The sequence below is a fragment of the Corvus hawaiiensis genome, chromosome 21, assembly GCF_020740725.1.
Source record: "Corvus hawaiiensis isolate bCorHaw1 chromosome 21, bCorHaw1.pri.cur, whole genome shotgun sequence".
Classification (NCBI taxonomy): Eukaryota; Metazoa; Chordata; class Aves; order Passeriformes; family Corvidae; genus Corvus; species Corvus hawaiiensis.
This window is the reverse complement of record NC_063233.1, coordinates 5718762-5734790: the sequence shown is the minus strand read 5'-3', so window position 1 is coordinate 5734790 and position 16029 is coordinate 5718762. Positions and strand designations below refer to the sequence as shown.

General features: G+C 43.8%; 1 protein-coding gene across 1 annotated transcript; it reads left to right on the top strand.

The window, feature by feature from the left end:
• Positions 1-5235: 5235 nt before the first annotated feature.
• SET (SET nuclear proto-oncogene) lies at positions 5236-12543 on the top strand. Its single transcript, XM_048325683.1, has 8 exons — positions 5236-5585; positions 6752-6809; positions 7811-7953; positions 8546-8649; positions 8826-8939; positions 10229-10399; positions 10500-10646; positions 11572-12543. The coding sequence occupies exons 1-8, from the start codon at positions 5513-5515 to the stop codon at positions 11593-11595; spliced, it is 834 nt and encodes a 277-aa protein (XP_048181640.1). The 5' UTR covers positions 5236-5512; the 3' UTR covers positions 11596-12543.
• Positions 12544-16029: the final 3486 nt, after the last annotated feature.

Sequence of the window (16029 nt, the reverse complement as noted above, 5' to 3'; positions counted from 1 at the left end):
ACTTGTGCAATCTATTCCTCACTCTTTCATTCCTGCCTTCATGGGTCTCTCTTTTTTGTAACATTGTTCCTGCATCTGTACCAGGGAACCAGATCAGAGTACTAGTCTGAGTTTAAAAAAAGGAGTTGTGGGGACTATTTCTAATTGAAATCAGATTCAGATTCAATTTAACATGGGGCTACACACACACACACACACACAAAAAAAAAAAAAAATCACTGGCACAATGCAGGAACAGTGTAAAGGGGAAGAGGGGAGGAATGCGTGGTGGGGAATGCATAAGTAGGAACTTTTACCAAAAACTAGTTTGTCAAACTATGTCTTGAAAGACTTTACATTCTTCCAAGCCAGAGCCGCTCTTTCCTGTGTGTGCAGGTAAAACCTCATACACAGGGATTACAGTTGCAGGACTCTCAGCGCTATTGTAATATCAAAAAATAATAAGTGTTCCTACACACTGACACAATTAACCAAATTCCATTCACAGATCATTGTTAGCAACTCGTGCAGCATTTTATGTAGCTGAAGTTGGAGACCAGTTCTATTCCTGAGTTCCATCTCTGGCTCTAATGAGCAATAACTCTGAATAATTCTGGCATTCAGTTCACCTATCAGTAAAAGAATTACTTTCCTCACAGAGCTTTTTACATTTAACCAGATTTTTTTAATGAGCTTTGACATTCTCAGATGAAAAGAATAATGTGCACAATGTATTATTATAGCAAAAACTGTATATGACAGATTCCTACATGTTTTCCTGTCTTTTGTCTCACCTTTCCTGTCACCATACTCCTACACGGAATTCAATACATACCGTAAATGTTTGAGTAATGCCAACTTCAAACTAATGAATTGTAATTAATGTACTCATTCTTTGCTGAGCAATGTCGTGTGTGTTTATTTTTATCTGATACTTTTTGGATAGAGACAGAGGTTACTCCCCCTGAGAGTTCAAATATCAATAGTGCTCTACATAACAAGGGAAGTTTTTAATGATTCCCACAAAAACCACTGCCAGCTGGTAACAAGACCACGGATGAAATACACAGAGTGTAAAATTTTTGCCTCTAGTGCTATTCCTAAGGGGCCAAATCTAGAAGTGATATTCAACTTTGCCTAGGATTCAGCAAGAGTTTTCCAGTTGAGGAGATGATAAATAAGAGTTTTAAGAATTGGCCAGAGTTAAAATCCTGGAAAGCAAACATTTATAAATTGACTCCGTAGAAATGTAGTCTCCCTTCTAATTTCCCTATGAGTGGAGAAGATGGAGAGGATCTTCTATATCTCCTTGCAGAAGCGCAAAGTATAGTTTTATCTAGTCCTCACCATGTCTGAAAAGCTTATGCCTCATGATCAGAAGTGTCTAAGGTTTCATTGACTTTTAATTTAATATTTTGAAGAGTATTTTGACTGCCTCTTTGCCTCTAGTATCTGGCAACAAGCACAGGTGTTATGTGACTATACATCTCTTCATGGATTAGAAGCAGGTGCTCTGGTAAGTTAAAGATGTTGGTGTATAAAAAAATAAAAGGTTTAGCAGCTATGTCTAACAGAAATTTAATAAACAATAAAAGTAAAAACTAATACAAATAGGATTACTGGATTTATTCAATGACATATTGTCAGTCACTGCCTGTTGTCTGTGTTACTGAATTGCTGTCCTGCTTCAAGGCAATTATCAGCCCCGAAATATTTTCATCCAAAGGTTTCAACTGCAACAACTGTGAGGACATGTGGAAGATTCTTCTGTCATTATCTCACCTTTCAGTACTAACATGAGTTCTTGACTGGGAAGCTCTGTGACTAGTGGAGATGAATAAACACTTGGAGCTGGTATTTGACTGGTTAATGTATGTGCTAAACTGTGTGTGTAGTGCCTGGGAAGCTCAGCAGTTCCTGGGGGCTGTCAGACTGATCACACACAGCAAACCAGCCCCGTGTCTCTGCCTGTTGCTCCCAGCAAGCCCTGATGTGCCAGTCAGGCTTTGCTATCAAGTACAAGCTTGTGTGTTCTTAAAATGTGCCTTCAACTCACTGGTGTATACTCAGTAACTTGAAAGCTTTCATATACTCTAAAAATTTGTCTTGCACTCCAAGGGGGAATCTTTGTTCTTAATACAGAGCCCAAACCTGCAAGTTCTCTGTGTAAAACCAGGCTCCCAGCATAGATGTACAATTGTTAAGCAGCTGGTTGCATTTCAGCAATGGTAAAATGATCCTTGGTTTGTATTTCTCTACAATAATTTCTGATTCTTTGGGATGGAAGGCTGTGAAACCATGAGTTGCTATTAATTACATTAACTTGCATGATCGTATATATGCCCATTTTTGCCTTGCAGAAATACTTAGGGCAAGATGTGCTCTTCTTTTTTCACACATCATTGTATTGGAGAGGATTTAGCACATTTTCTGATTTCATTTGCCAAATTGGGGGTTTGAATTTAAAATTTACAGCTGACTTGACATTCCAGAAAGTAAGTATGATTACCAGTTATGTCTCTGTCTTGTAGTAATGTATCTAACCAAGGAAAGAAATAGTGGAGATCTGAACTTTAACTTCAAGGACCAAATATGAGGTTTCCTTTACAAAGACGTTTAGTCAATTTAAAACAAGTCTGTTTAGTCAATTCTTGAGGAAAATGTACAGTTATAACTGGACATTTAAACCCTCAACAGTTATTCAAGGACTAAAACTACCTTAGAGGTTAGTTACAGGTCATGAAAACATTAGAAAGATGTGAAGGGAGGTAACCGAATATTTATCAATAAACCCTCTAAGTTTTTGGGGGTTCTTTTGTTACTGTCTCAGGGATATTAAAATCATTCTTTTAATGTATGTATCTATATTATTTTAAATATTTATATATAATCAATATGTCCTTTTTTTGTTGATAATAGCTAGTTTTAGGGTAGTAAAAACAGATTGTGGAAATGTGTTTTTAACAGTACAGAAGTTAAAATTAATGATTACTTGGTTGTAGATATATCAGTGTATCACTATGATCATGTACTTCAGGAATACCTGGTAATTTATAGACTAAACAAGGGGTTCTAGTAGGGAACTGACAGGTGCTACTTGTTCCTGCTTGGAACTGGCTTTCAAACTTGCTATCTATATTTCAAATTATAGACTTTCAAAGACTAATCTAGAGAAAGACAATATAGTAAATTACAGGTGAAAAAAGAGGAAAAAAACCCAAGCAGATACAACTGCATAGTCAAGAGACCCAAACAAAACAGAAGGAAGAAAACCAAACTACACACGAGTTTACCTTGTCAGAATTGGAAGATATCCATATTAATCAATCTTGGGTGATGCAAACAGAATATGAGAAGAATTATCTTGCTGTGATGGGCTTCAGGAAGGCCGTGAGGCATTCCGCCCCCCCACCTTGGGAAGGATTTAATAATCTCGCATTTATAAAGTTGTGATGCTTTGCTTACCTTTTATGCCCAGCAGTTACAATTGCTGTATGTGAAACCAGAGAAGTAAGGGACGGATGGCAGCTCCTCTCTGCTGCTGTTTGTACAGGGAAGCCCAGTACAAACCCTGCATATGCGGCAGCCGTTGTGGGTGGCAGTGGAAGCGAGGACATAGCTGATGGGAGGTGACAGCTGGGAATACAAAAGAAAAAACAATTGGGATTTGGAAGCAACAGGTGGGAGCAGTATTCGGAAAAGTATAGTCAAGACTTCTGAGGAGGCAGGAACTAATCCAGGCCTCATGGAGTAGGTCCAGTAGAAGGGCAACTTGAAGAGGCAAAACAGGAAACGAGCAGGAAGAATATGCTTATGTGGTATGACTGGGAAGCAAATACAGGCAGCAAATTCCTACTTCATCAAAGCTGTACTTGTTTCTTAGCCTGATCTGTGTCCTAACACTCATCTGTGAATGATATGCTGCTGCTTGTGATAGAAAAGAGTGAGTGACTCGGTTATTCCTTTAAGAGCAAACGCGGGTGAGCTGTAGCTGTGGAGCTGCACTGAGCTCTTCCACGACAGGTGGACAGGAAAGGGACAAAAAGGGTTATTTAAAGTCTGCCTGCTCTCGGTGCAGTGGCAGGTGTGCTGGCAGGCAGCTCTGTGACCTTCTGGAGTCGAGCTCCCTAGTAGCCAAGCTGGATGTGACTGACAGGGCTCTGTGCCCTCAACACAGAATGTCCCAAGTTATTTATATGGGTTTGTTTAGCCTCGAGGAGGCTCAGGGGGCACCTCATTGCTCTCCACAACCACCTGAAAGGAGGTTGCAGTGAGGTGGGGGCCGGTCTCTTCTGCCTTGCCTGCTGTGAGGGGACAAGAGGAAATGGCCTTAAGCTCAGACAGGAGATTCTGATAAGATATTTGAAATAGATTTTCCCCTGCTAGGGTGGCCATGCATTGGAATAGGAGGAATCACCATCCCTGGAAGTGTTCAAGAGGTGTCTGGATCTGGCACTGGGTGATGCGCTTTAATGGTTTGGGGGTTACAGTGGCAGTACCAGGTGGACATTGGACGTGATGTTCTTAAAAGTCTCTTCCAACCTTGATGATTCCATGATTGCTTTGTGCCACGTCCCAGGTAAGGAAGGCAGTGCAGGGAGACGTGGATGCCACATCCCCAGAGCACGGCAGGCTGGAAACGCGACCTCATCCCCAGCACGGGAAGCGCTGAGGCTAGTCCCGGAGGAACGCCTCAGGCAGCGGGACCGCAGCCTTCTGAGGACCGTTTGGGGATGGATGGTCCCGAAATCCATTCCTGCCCCTCGATCTCCCCTGGTCAGGGGAGGGGATGGGCCCTGTCGCCGCCCGCATCGAGGGATCGGTGCCTCCATGGGCCGTGAGGCGATGGGGCGGATGATGGGGAGGAACTCAGGGAGCCTCGCGCCGGCCGCCATAGCCAGAGCGCGCGGGCACGTGCACGGTGCGCATGCGCGGCCCCCTGCTCCAACGCACACAAACACACACACACCCCGCGCGCGCCCCCGCCGTCCCGCGCGCGCCGTCCTCTGTGTCTCCGCGCCGCGGCCACGCCCCCCTGGCGCTCTCTGACCAATGAGCGCCCGGCTTGGGGCGGTCGTGGGGCGCGGCCTCTCTGCGGCTGCGCACGCGGGGTCTCCCCGGCGTGTGAGTGTGTGCGGAGCGCAGTGCGCCTGCGCATCGCACGGCCCGCGGCACAGCGCGCCCGGGGCGGGGGGCTCGGTGCGCACGCGCGATGGGGCCGCCGTGGCCCGGCCGGGGGGGGGGGGGGGGGGGCCGCGCATGCGCGCCGCGTGCCCGCCCCTCGCCAGCAGCAGAGGAGGAGGCGGCGGTGGCGGCTCTGGGTGAGAGAGCGTGAGGGGAGTGAGAGGTGCCGCTGCCGCCCCGTATCCGGCAGGACCGCGCGGAGGAGGCGGGAGCGCCCCGGCGGCGGAGGGACCTGAGTGACGGCGGCAGCAGCAGCAGCAGGAGGAGTCAGTGCCCGGCCCCCCCCCCCCCGCGCAGCCCCATTGCAGCCCCCCCTCCCTCCCGCCCTCCGCGCTCCGCAGCCACCAACATGTCGGCGCCGGCGGCCAAAGTCAGTAAGAAGGAGCTGAACTCCAACCACGATGGGGCCGACGAGACCTCAGGTGAGGCCGCGCCGGGGGCGGGACGGGAATGGCGGCAGCCGGCGCGGCCTCCGCCTCGCGCCGACCGCCATTTTCCCCCGCCGCACGGGCCGCGGCCGCGCCGGGGGCGGGCGGAGCGCGGGCCCGGCCGGGCGGATGTGCAGGCCCGGCGGCGGCGGGAGGAGGCCATGTTAGCGCCCTTTTGTCTGCGCTGCCGGCCCGGCTTCCCTCCCCGCGGGGCCGGGCGGGGGGCGCTGCGGCTCGGCGGAGCAGCGGGACCCCCCCGCCGCCCCTCCCGGAGCAGCATCCGCGGAGCCTCATTGTGCTCCGCCGCCGCCGCCATGATGCGCCGCCGCCTCCCGCGCCGGCCGCGGCCGCGTGGTGCTGCCGGGCCGCGCGGGGATGGAGCGGCGGAGACACGCGGTGCTAGGGCCGCCCGCGCCGGCCCCACGTGTGATCTCGGCTTTTAAAGGTCGGAGTTGGCCCCGGCCGCAGCGCCTTCCCCACGTGCGTCCCCCGCGCCCGCGAGAGGAGAGGAGAGGTAGAGCTGTCTCCCAGCGCGGGACGGACCGTGCGGAACGCGCACCGGGCGCTGCTCCGCTCCAGCCGCTTCCCGCTGCCGCTCATTCATCTCCCGCGTGGTGGGTAAACAGCGCTCCGTAACCCAGGCCTCGGCCAAACTTGGTCCGGGGAAGTGCCCATTAGAAAATATCTCCCAAACGGCGGCTTTCGCGTCTCGTTCATCTGTAATCGTCCCTTCGAACGGTCTTTTCGGTTTTTGGAAGGTGGCATGTGCCCAGATAGGCTATTTTTATTGATGTTCCAGTGCTCTGTAAATTACTTTACGTTCCTTCAAATGTGTTGGTCGTAGCAAGTGTGGCTTCCAGCTTTTTAATTAAATTGTTACTGACTTACGATTTAAGTTGGCTTATAAAACTGTGTAGCGGGATGTGAGCTGTGGTTTCTAGGGGTGAACTCACTTTAAGGGCTGTTTTGTCGAACTTTGGTGCACTTCAACTGCAGCACACCCTGTAAAGCTGGAGCTTTGAGGCCTTGTAAGTCTTGTGACATTTAATAGAAATACCGGAGAACTTCTACAGTAGATCAGTAGCTTTAAAGAGAAGCTCCAGGTGATTTGTCGGGCTTGTGAATGAAGGGATATTGATGCGTTCTCATTTGTTTTTCAGAAAAAGAGCAACAGGAAGCAATTGAACACATTGATGAAGTACAGAATGAAATAGACAGGTAAACACTATCTAACTTTTAAAATATTTTAGCAGAAATTGAAATGTAACTGACAAAAGTGAAAGTGTTTAGTAAAGTGAGCACGCAGTAGTACTTACTGTCTTTGAACTCCACCAAGATATACCTGTGTTCTGACTTGATTAGAGGCATTAAAATAACAAAGAAGTGTCCTGGTTTCTTGCTTAATTGTGTATAATTAAAGAGGTAGAACTTGAGTTAAAAATTTTTAATTAATTGTGGTATTTTTGATAATAGAAATGTATTTCCCACTGGCTTCTCAAGTTAATGTGTAAGCTATTTGGCTAAAGTATTTCCCTGTTAGCAAGTAGAACCAAACACTTGGCTGAAAAGTCAGCTTTTATTATACACTTTTATTATAATATTCATGTGCTTGTGCAATAATACACAGAAAATGTCTCTGAGATGTTAATTTTGTATGCCAAAGCTCTTGGGGCTGTGGGTTCTGTGTCAGTCCCTGCCTGCATGTTCTTTCCATGCCCACTGTCCTACAAGGACTGCAGGTGACTGTTGGGGCTGTGACCGTGTGACGCTGTTGTAGTATCAGAGCTTTGCCTTTCTACAACAACAATTTAAGGCTTCAGATTTTACTTGCACAGGGTGCAGAATTGCTTTGCTGTAGCTTCGTTGCCTGCCCAGAAGTTAGAGGGAGCAGGTGGTAGGGCTGTGTTACCCATCTGCAGGTCTTCTGCAGACAAAATGTTCAAGAGGTTAAACACTGCTTTGCTTTGCGTAAATAAAGGTCCATCCCTGAAAAATGTTCAAGGTGTTTAGAAGGTTCCATTCAGACCAGTGAGATTGCTTCTGGCAGTGTTTTCTTATAAGTTGTTACAGTGTTGAGCTTCTGGGGTTTTTGGGATACTTCATCTGCAGAATATGGCAGACTGGTCTTATCAAACCCTTTCAGCTTTTAGTGAACTGCTCTGATGTGTCCTTAGATCCCAGTTTTCTCCCTGTGGTTAACATGGCTCTTTCTATTACAGACTGAATGAACAAGCCAGTGAGGAAATTTTGAAAGTAGAACAGAAATACAACAAACTCCGCCAACCATTCTTCCAGAAGAGGTCAGAATTGATCGCCAAAATCCCGAATTTCTGGGTAACAACATTTGTCAACCACCCACAAGGTACATTCTTAAGAGCCCTCTTCTCTTCCCCTGTAAATTCAGTGTTTGCTTGCTTGTTATGTGAGTGTCTTGAAGCTCTGAGGGTCTTGTAGAGCTGTTACTAAGCATACAAAACACTTCCTTTCTGTCCTAGGTTGCATTTTTAAAGCTTTTTCTGTCTTGCACTTGTTGACCAAAGGAACATCTTGTTTACTAAAATACTTCAATCCTAAAATATCTTTCTGCATTTTAAATTGCAAGTTTCCCACTTTATTCAATTCACTGGGAACTTTAAGTGAAAAGAAACCAACAAAAAATTATTCTAGTTTGTTTTGAAGTGAGCTCCTTGGGACTCTTGACAAAAAGCTTTCTACAAAAATTTGTAGACTGCTTAGACTGGGCAAACCACATGCATGAAAATCTGTTTCAGAGGGAAGAGTGGGTATGTGTGGGTAGGCTGTTGGCTGGTAAATTGAAAAGAAAGAGCTGTGAGAAGTTGGCTTGGACAGATGTGTTGCTTTTTAGATCTTCCTGGCTATCAGTTTCCAGTGTTTTGCCTGCCTGACGCATGTTTCATGGCTTTGTTAATGTGGGATTCCTCCTTCTCTCTCAGTATCTGCACTGCTGGGAGAAGAAGATGAGGAAGCACTGCATTACTTGACCAGAGTTGAGGTGACAGAATTTGAAGACATCAAATCAGGTTACAGAATAGATTTTGTAAGTACTTTCAATGATTCCTTCACTTGTGATTTTAATGTCATTTTTTTAATGTAATTGCATGTTGGGTTGTAGTTTATTACTTAAATCTTTGCAGTTACCCGTTCAGTGCCAGGTTTGACTTGATACGTGTGTTTCCATTCTGTGGGTTCTAACTCTTGCTTTCCACTCTGCAGTATTTTGATGAGAATCCCTACTTTGAAAATAAAGTTCTCTCCAAAGAGTTTCACCTCAATGAAAGTGGAGACCCATCTTCAAAATCAACTGAGATCAAATGGAAATCTGGAAAGGTCTGTATTGCATCTGGGAGAGCATAAGTGTGACCAAGTGAAAATATTACCAATTGCATTAGCTTGTCTCTTCCTTGGCCAGGATCTAGACTGTGTGTGTTGTTTATGTAAAATAACTATTAAATGAGGAATTCCAAGGACAACAGGTTTTGGGGGATCAGATAGCAGTGCGTGATGTTGTTTTACTTTTTCCTCTATTTCCTCAACTTCATTTCCAGGTGCCACATCTTTTGTAGAATTTGCAGCCACAATAACGTGGGCGTACCTGTCACCCAGGCAGTGTTCAAGCATCATTAATTTACTGCTGTTCATTTCTGTAAAAGTTAAAAGTACTACGGTGTTATCCTGAAGATTTTGAACTGAGTATTTAAAAGTAGAGCTGAGGGTTGCAGTTACATTGCTGTTTGTTTTATCACTCTCAGACCAAGGAGAAAATGTAATGTTTTACATATGGAGAACTAGAACTTTTCTACGAGAAATTACATTCCTGTACAGACCAGTTGAGTGAACTTTACTGTACACCACTAAATCAGTGTGGGTTCTGCTACTGTTCTTCCTTAAACAGTCTAAACCTATAAATGTTGTCATTCTGTCAGGAGAAAAAACCACCAGAAGTGTGGTGTAACCATATGGCCAAAGAAATAATTTATTTAATTTCAGACCTAAAAAAAGATTGTTGCAAACTTATTACACTTCTGGGGTAAGGTGATAGATAAAGACCTTACATGTGTTCTTGTGACCACGTGTTTTAGCAGTTTGTGTGGGGTTTTTTTCCACTTAACTACAGTGAGTGGCCTGAAGACTTCAAAGTGGGAAATCTTAGGCAAAAAGGCCTAGGCAGGTCTCAAATGAATACAGAGCTTAGAGGTGTGGAGACTTTCTTAAATTGGGTGTTATGTAGTAGTTACTGCAATTACAGCTACTTTGTGTGGCATTTAGGCCTCGTGAGTTCAGTGTGTCATTAAACACTTGTCACGCTTGTGTTTCCCTGAGACAGGGAAACATAAATCAGATGTGAGATTCTGTGAATTTTCAGTGTTCCAGTGGAGGCCATTCTTTCCAGTTGAAAGAAACAAGTGGGTTTACTGTTCTCTCATGTTGATGAGAAATGCAGTATCTTCTGTCAGTTGTTTGGGTTTGAGATGTTTTTTACAAACTTACCCTCAAAGAGGGAGGGGAAGGTGACTTCTTAGGGTTGTTTAGGCAAGTACATTTTTAAATGGTGCTTTCAGGAAAAGAAAAATGCCATAGAAAGATGACTTTAGGGAACTTCTTAACTTTCTTTTCAGGACCTGACAAAACGTTCAAGCCAGACACAGAACAAGGCCAGTAGGAAGAGGCAGCATGAAGAGCCGGAAAGCTTCTTCACCTGGTTCACTGACCACTCTGATGCAGGGGCTGACGAACTAGGAGAAGTCATCAAGGATGACATCTGGCCCAATCCCCTACAGTACTACTTGGTAGGTACAGCCCTGAGCAGGGCATCTGCACCCACAACAGCACTGTGAAAATAAGAGTGAATTTGATCACTGTAGTTGATGTTGCAAATGTGTCTTTAAGGTTCCTGATATGGATGATGAAGAAGGGGAGGGAGAGGAGGATGATGATGATGATGAAGAGGAGGAAGGATTAGAGGATATTGATGAAGAAGGAGATGAAGATGAGGGGGAGGAAGATGAAGATGATGATGAGGGAGAGGAAGGAGAGGTGAGTAATGTTGCCCTTCATGCCATTCATCTGGTGTCTGAGAGGGATCTTGTAAGAATACCAAGCCATTGTGACAAAGGTGAACGGGTTCTTTTCTGCACCCCAAGGTGTTTGGAGGGGAGAAAGAGAACTGTCACTACATTAACTTGAGTGGTTTCAGAGTAGTAATAAGTATGTTTGCGTATATGAGAGACAGTGGAAGTACATAGTTTCAGAAAATTTGTAGGGGAAGTGCTCTAGAAGAACTAGGATGTTAATATGACAAAATTCTTACTTAATTACTGAGGATTCAAGCAATGCTGTACATATAAATGGCTTTTGTTGATGCATCCAGTCATCCTTCCCATTTGTTGGTTTATTTCTGCTTATGGCCAGCCTAGCTAAGACTTTCTGTTGGGTTCAGGAATTAGAAATTTGCTTTAGTAGTAAGTGGGATTCCAGGGTCAGCATCCAGGCTGATGGGAACTTAGTTTATAATGTCTTTGTTTCTCAGAACTGGGCGTGGTGTGTCTGACTTACAGCAGCACAAACTACTTGGAGTGAGAGGAGGGCTGTTCTGGGCTCTATTTTGTAACCTAGAATTTGGCATGTGAAAGTTGAAGCATTTTGTTCTTCAGAGTTAAAAATGAGGGGAAAAAAGATGACCCCTTCACTTTCCACATGTTAAACTCATGTCAGTACTTGTAGTGATTCTCAGTCATGGTTTCTCAAACCTCTGATGTGTTTTCCTTGGGACACCCAGGTAGTGAGTGATTTCTGTGTGGTTAGCTGGGCACTCAGAGCAAGTGTTACTACCATTTAGTGAAGAGGGGAAGAGATGATCATATTAGCACCATGAGTAACACTGTAAAAAGGTCTGGTCACTGCATTTGCTATCTGAAGTTTAGTGATTAGAAATATTTAATTGTTGCTTATCTTTCAACAGGAGGATGAAGGAGAAGATGACTAATTGAACACTGATGGATTCCAAACCCCCTTTTTACCTTTTTAATTTTTCTCCAGTCCCTGGGAGCAAGTTGCTGTCTTTTTTTTCTTGTGCTCAGTCGCCTTGTTCTCTTGAGGTCTCTTTTTCTCTCTTCTACACCCTGAATTCACAATTTATTTTGGGCAAATACCTTGAGCAGAATACAGTGGAAAAGAATCTACCAGTTTCTGTTTCAAGTTCATTTTTATCCCTTTCTGTCTCAAAACAAAAACTGTTTATGAATTCAACACACCATGTTCTGTGGGAAAAAAGAAAACCTTCTGCTCCCTTCACTCTGCTGGAAGCTGAAGAGTGCTAGGCCCCTGTGTAGTAGTGCATAGAATCTAGCTTTTTTCCTTCTTTCTCTGTATATTGGGCTCAGAGATTACACTGTGTCTCTATGTGAATATGGACAGTTAGCATTTACCAACATGTATCTGTCTACTTTCTCTTGTTTAAAAAAAAAGAAAAAACTAAAAAAAAAAAATAAAAATAAAAAAGGGGTTATAGAAGGTCAGCCGGGGTGGGTTTCAGATGTTTGGGTGGGTTAAGTGGGCATTTTGACAACATGGCTTCTTCTCCTTTGGCATGTTTAATTGTGATGTTTAACAAACATCCTTGCAGTTTAAGATGACACTTTTAAAATAAAATCTTCTCCTAATGATGACTTTGAGCCCTGCCACTTGATGGAGAATCAGCAGAACCTGTAGGATCTTATTTGGAATTGACATTCTCTATTGTAATTTTGTTCTTGTTTATTTTTAAATTCTTTTTTTCTTTTTTTTCTTTTTTTTTTTTTTTTTTGTTTTGTTTTTTTTTTGTTTGTTTTTTTTGGTTTTTTTTGTTTCACTGGAAAGGAAAGAAAGATGCTCAGTTTTAAACGTTAAAGTGTACAAGTTGCTTTGTTACAATAAAACTAAATGTGTACACAAAGGGGCTGGTTGGTCTTCACTGAAAGAAACAGTTTTTTATCCTATTTAGAACTTGCTGGTAGCTTCTTGACATTTTTGGGGGCATTTGGTCAGTATTTCGATAGTGCAATGCAGCCTTGTGGTTGCGTGGACTGAACCAGTTCATGTAGTTTCTGCTGTTTCAGTACCTGTAAACTTTCCTTTGGCAGTTCCTACTGCACGCTGACTTTTGAGTTCGCTGTAGGGCCGTGTGCTGTGTGTGAAGACACGGGTGTATATTCATGTTTTGCAAAAAGGAAAGTCACTTGATTTGTAGAATCCTTAGTAATTTGCAGTACTGTATCTCCATTATATCATTTTGCATGAAAATACCATGCAAGCTCAGAATAAAAAGACCAAGGGGTTGTCTTGAAATATTTGGGTGATTTTGTAAGTCTTTCCAGTTGAACACAAATCTTAATTGCAAGCTAATTTGGGGGCTATTTCAAAGAGCAAGATTCTTAGTAAAGTTCATGTATAAAAAGTTGCTACTTCACTGCTTTTTTTCCTTGGTAGCAGCATGTATATGTGCTTTAGATACACTGTACTCTCATTTTAAGAGACTGCATTTGAGAAACTTGTAACAATTTCACATAAGAGGTTGTTGGAACTGGTATTCCACAAAATGTAATGGAAGTTGTTTTAACATGCTTTGCTTTTGAAATATTTAAAAAAAAAATGTTGTATCAGCTCATCTGAAATTCAAACAGCTCTTTGGATGTGTAGAAAAGACTGTCTTCTGGGAAGACTTTGTTATCTGATTCCTTTTCCTCACAGAATTTGCTGTAGTCAAATTCAGCTTTTTTTGATGCTTAAGAATGCACTTGGCAGAACAAGATCAATGTCTGGTTGAGACGTGCACAAATAACATGTGTGAGGGAAAACATTCTGTAAGTGTGTGGTCCAACTTGGATTCAATCCAGTTATCAGAGACAATGCAACGTCCAGTCTCATGTAATCAATGCAAAAATAAGACAACCATGTACTTTATTCCATCTCAACAAAAGCTTCTGCCCTCATCCTGCTTTGCAGAGCCAAGTACAACGTTGATCAGTAATGGTTTCTTACCATCCATCTAGAGAGAGAAGGAACAAAACCTGTGAAGTCCTATAAATTTTAGTGTCTTTTAAATTTGATTCCTTTTTGTTGTAAGATTGAAAATAGCTTCCTGTTGTGATAGAGGGTCGATGTGCTGTTACTTGCCATGATGCCTCATTACTTAATTTTTATGTAGTCCTAATTGTAGTTCCGCAAGGAAAATAATCTTTTGCTAGTCTTGAATGCTTTAGGAAAAATATTGTGCCATTTTTGTTCCATCCCTGTTGGTTACTAGCAGAAAACCTATAAAAACTGTTTTGAAAGTAATCAAAGGTTCAGGCTCTGTAAAGTCAAAATACCAGGAACAAGAAATGAGAAGTCTGGATAATTAAATGCTACTTAAGAGATTTTTCTTGTGCATTCTTTAGGATTTTACAGGGTGCCAAAATACTTGCTACTGTACTGATAATACTGAATTTGCTGTGAAACTTGAGGGTTTACTCCTGGCAATGGCTAAAGAGTAAACTGACATGGTAAAAGAATAAACCATATTAGTTAAGTGTTATTTTTTTTTTTCTAGCATGGAAATGATTAGGGATTAACACATTTCTCTGCAGTGCTGAAGAAGTACTACAGCTGGCCATCGTATCCTCTGACTATTCACTTAATGTCTAATTTGGCTGAATACATGTAATGGGTGTCCATTTTTTACTGTTTATTTTATATGTGTATAAAGAGCTTTTAAAGAGACATCCACCTTGGATAATAATGGGAGGTTCATTCTTATTAAATATCTGTCTATCATTAATTCCTCACTGCTTGAGCTCTTCACATCCAGTTAATCCTGCCATGTGAAATTTTTCACAGGTGGAAGCTGACTTCAGGTTTTTTAGCCTGAATTTCCAGGGTTAGAACATAGAGTTGGCAGCAATTTAATAAAGGTGAAGCTGCTGTGCTGGGGCTATATGACCTAACTATCTCAAAGGTTATATTTAAGTTTAAAGTTTAATTGCTATAAAATGGAATCTTTTGTCTGTAATTTCTAGTGCCAAAGGAAACAAATACATCCATGTGTGTAAATACAGTTAGAAAGGTTTGGGGTTTTTAAAGAGATTATCTGTGTACTTATTCATACTTGTCAACATAGTTTCTGTCCCTGTAAACAAGCATTATCTGAATCGATTTCTCAGTCATTTATGACATTCATTTGAATCTGTAAGCTCTTTGTACCACACTAAACCAGGTGCATAAGGATAGTACTTTGTTTATTGGATACTGTTCCTGAATTTTGAAGCCATGTTGATTTTGGTTTGGTTTTTTTTGTTGTTTTTTTTGGTTGGTTTTTTTTTTTTTAAAGAGAATGAAATCAATGAAATAATTTCTCTGCTGTACCTTCAAGCTATCCTTCTGTTTGAAGGAATTAAAGTACATTTAACTGTTACTTGATGTTACCATTTCTAAGAGTCTTTTTCAAAACAATCAGTTTTTTAGTCCCAAACTCGGCATCATCTTTCATGGGTGAGGTGGACAGTGTCTGCCTCTCCTTTATGGAGAAGAGTGAGGGGATGTCACGAGTGACTGGTACACGACACTTGCTTCCTCCGGGAAACAGATATATGCTTAATGTCCTCCCTCTCCTGGATTAAAAATTGAAACTTTTAAGACTTTTTCTTGGTCATCACCTTCTCCGCGTGAATGTGCTCCAGGGGAGTGTCCTTTCTCGGGTATGGTGGAGGACAGGGGTTGCCGGATTAAGTCCCCGCCTCGCTCCGGGAATCCCCAAAGAGTCCGCGCAGCTCCCGGGCCGGTGCCACTGCCCCTTGCCGGCTCCTGGGCAGGACCTGCGCTCGGCAGCAGGGGAGGATGGTGCCTTGCGGGACCCTGGAGGGGCTGGAGAGGCACGTCGTGGTCCCAGTTGTGACACTTACCTTCCCGTGGGACAGGGGGTTGCCGAATGGGCAGGAACTGCTGATCCCACGTACCGGCCCCCTCTCTTCGCAGGATTTGCGGGACACAGCTGAACCACGCCCGGGGAATGGGCTGGGATGCTGGATAGCCCGGGACACGTCCTCTGGTATCACCCGGGAGCTGAGAGCCAGCCCTTTCCCTCCAGGCTGGGGAACTCCAGCTCCCCAGCATCCCTGAACTGCGCCCTGTCCTCCCTCTGCCTCCCCTGAAGGGTCTGAGACCTGAGGGAATTAAGGGGAAGCCGCTGTATGAACCCCGAGTGCGTGGTGGGCAAAGGACCCCTGGAGCCACCGTCCCAGCCAGAGCTGCCCAAGCACCTCCCCAATGACGGAGCCAAACACAGCCCGGATCCCGCCTGCTGGGCCGGATCTGCTGAAGGTGTGGAAATGTCCCTACTCCTCTGGAACTCAGTCTGCACTTACTAGTTTGATTTTCCCCTTTCCAGTATTTCCACTGAATGAAC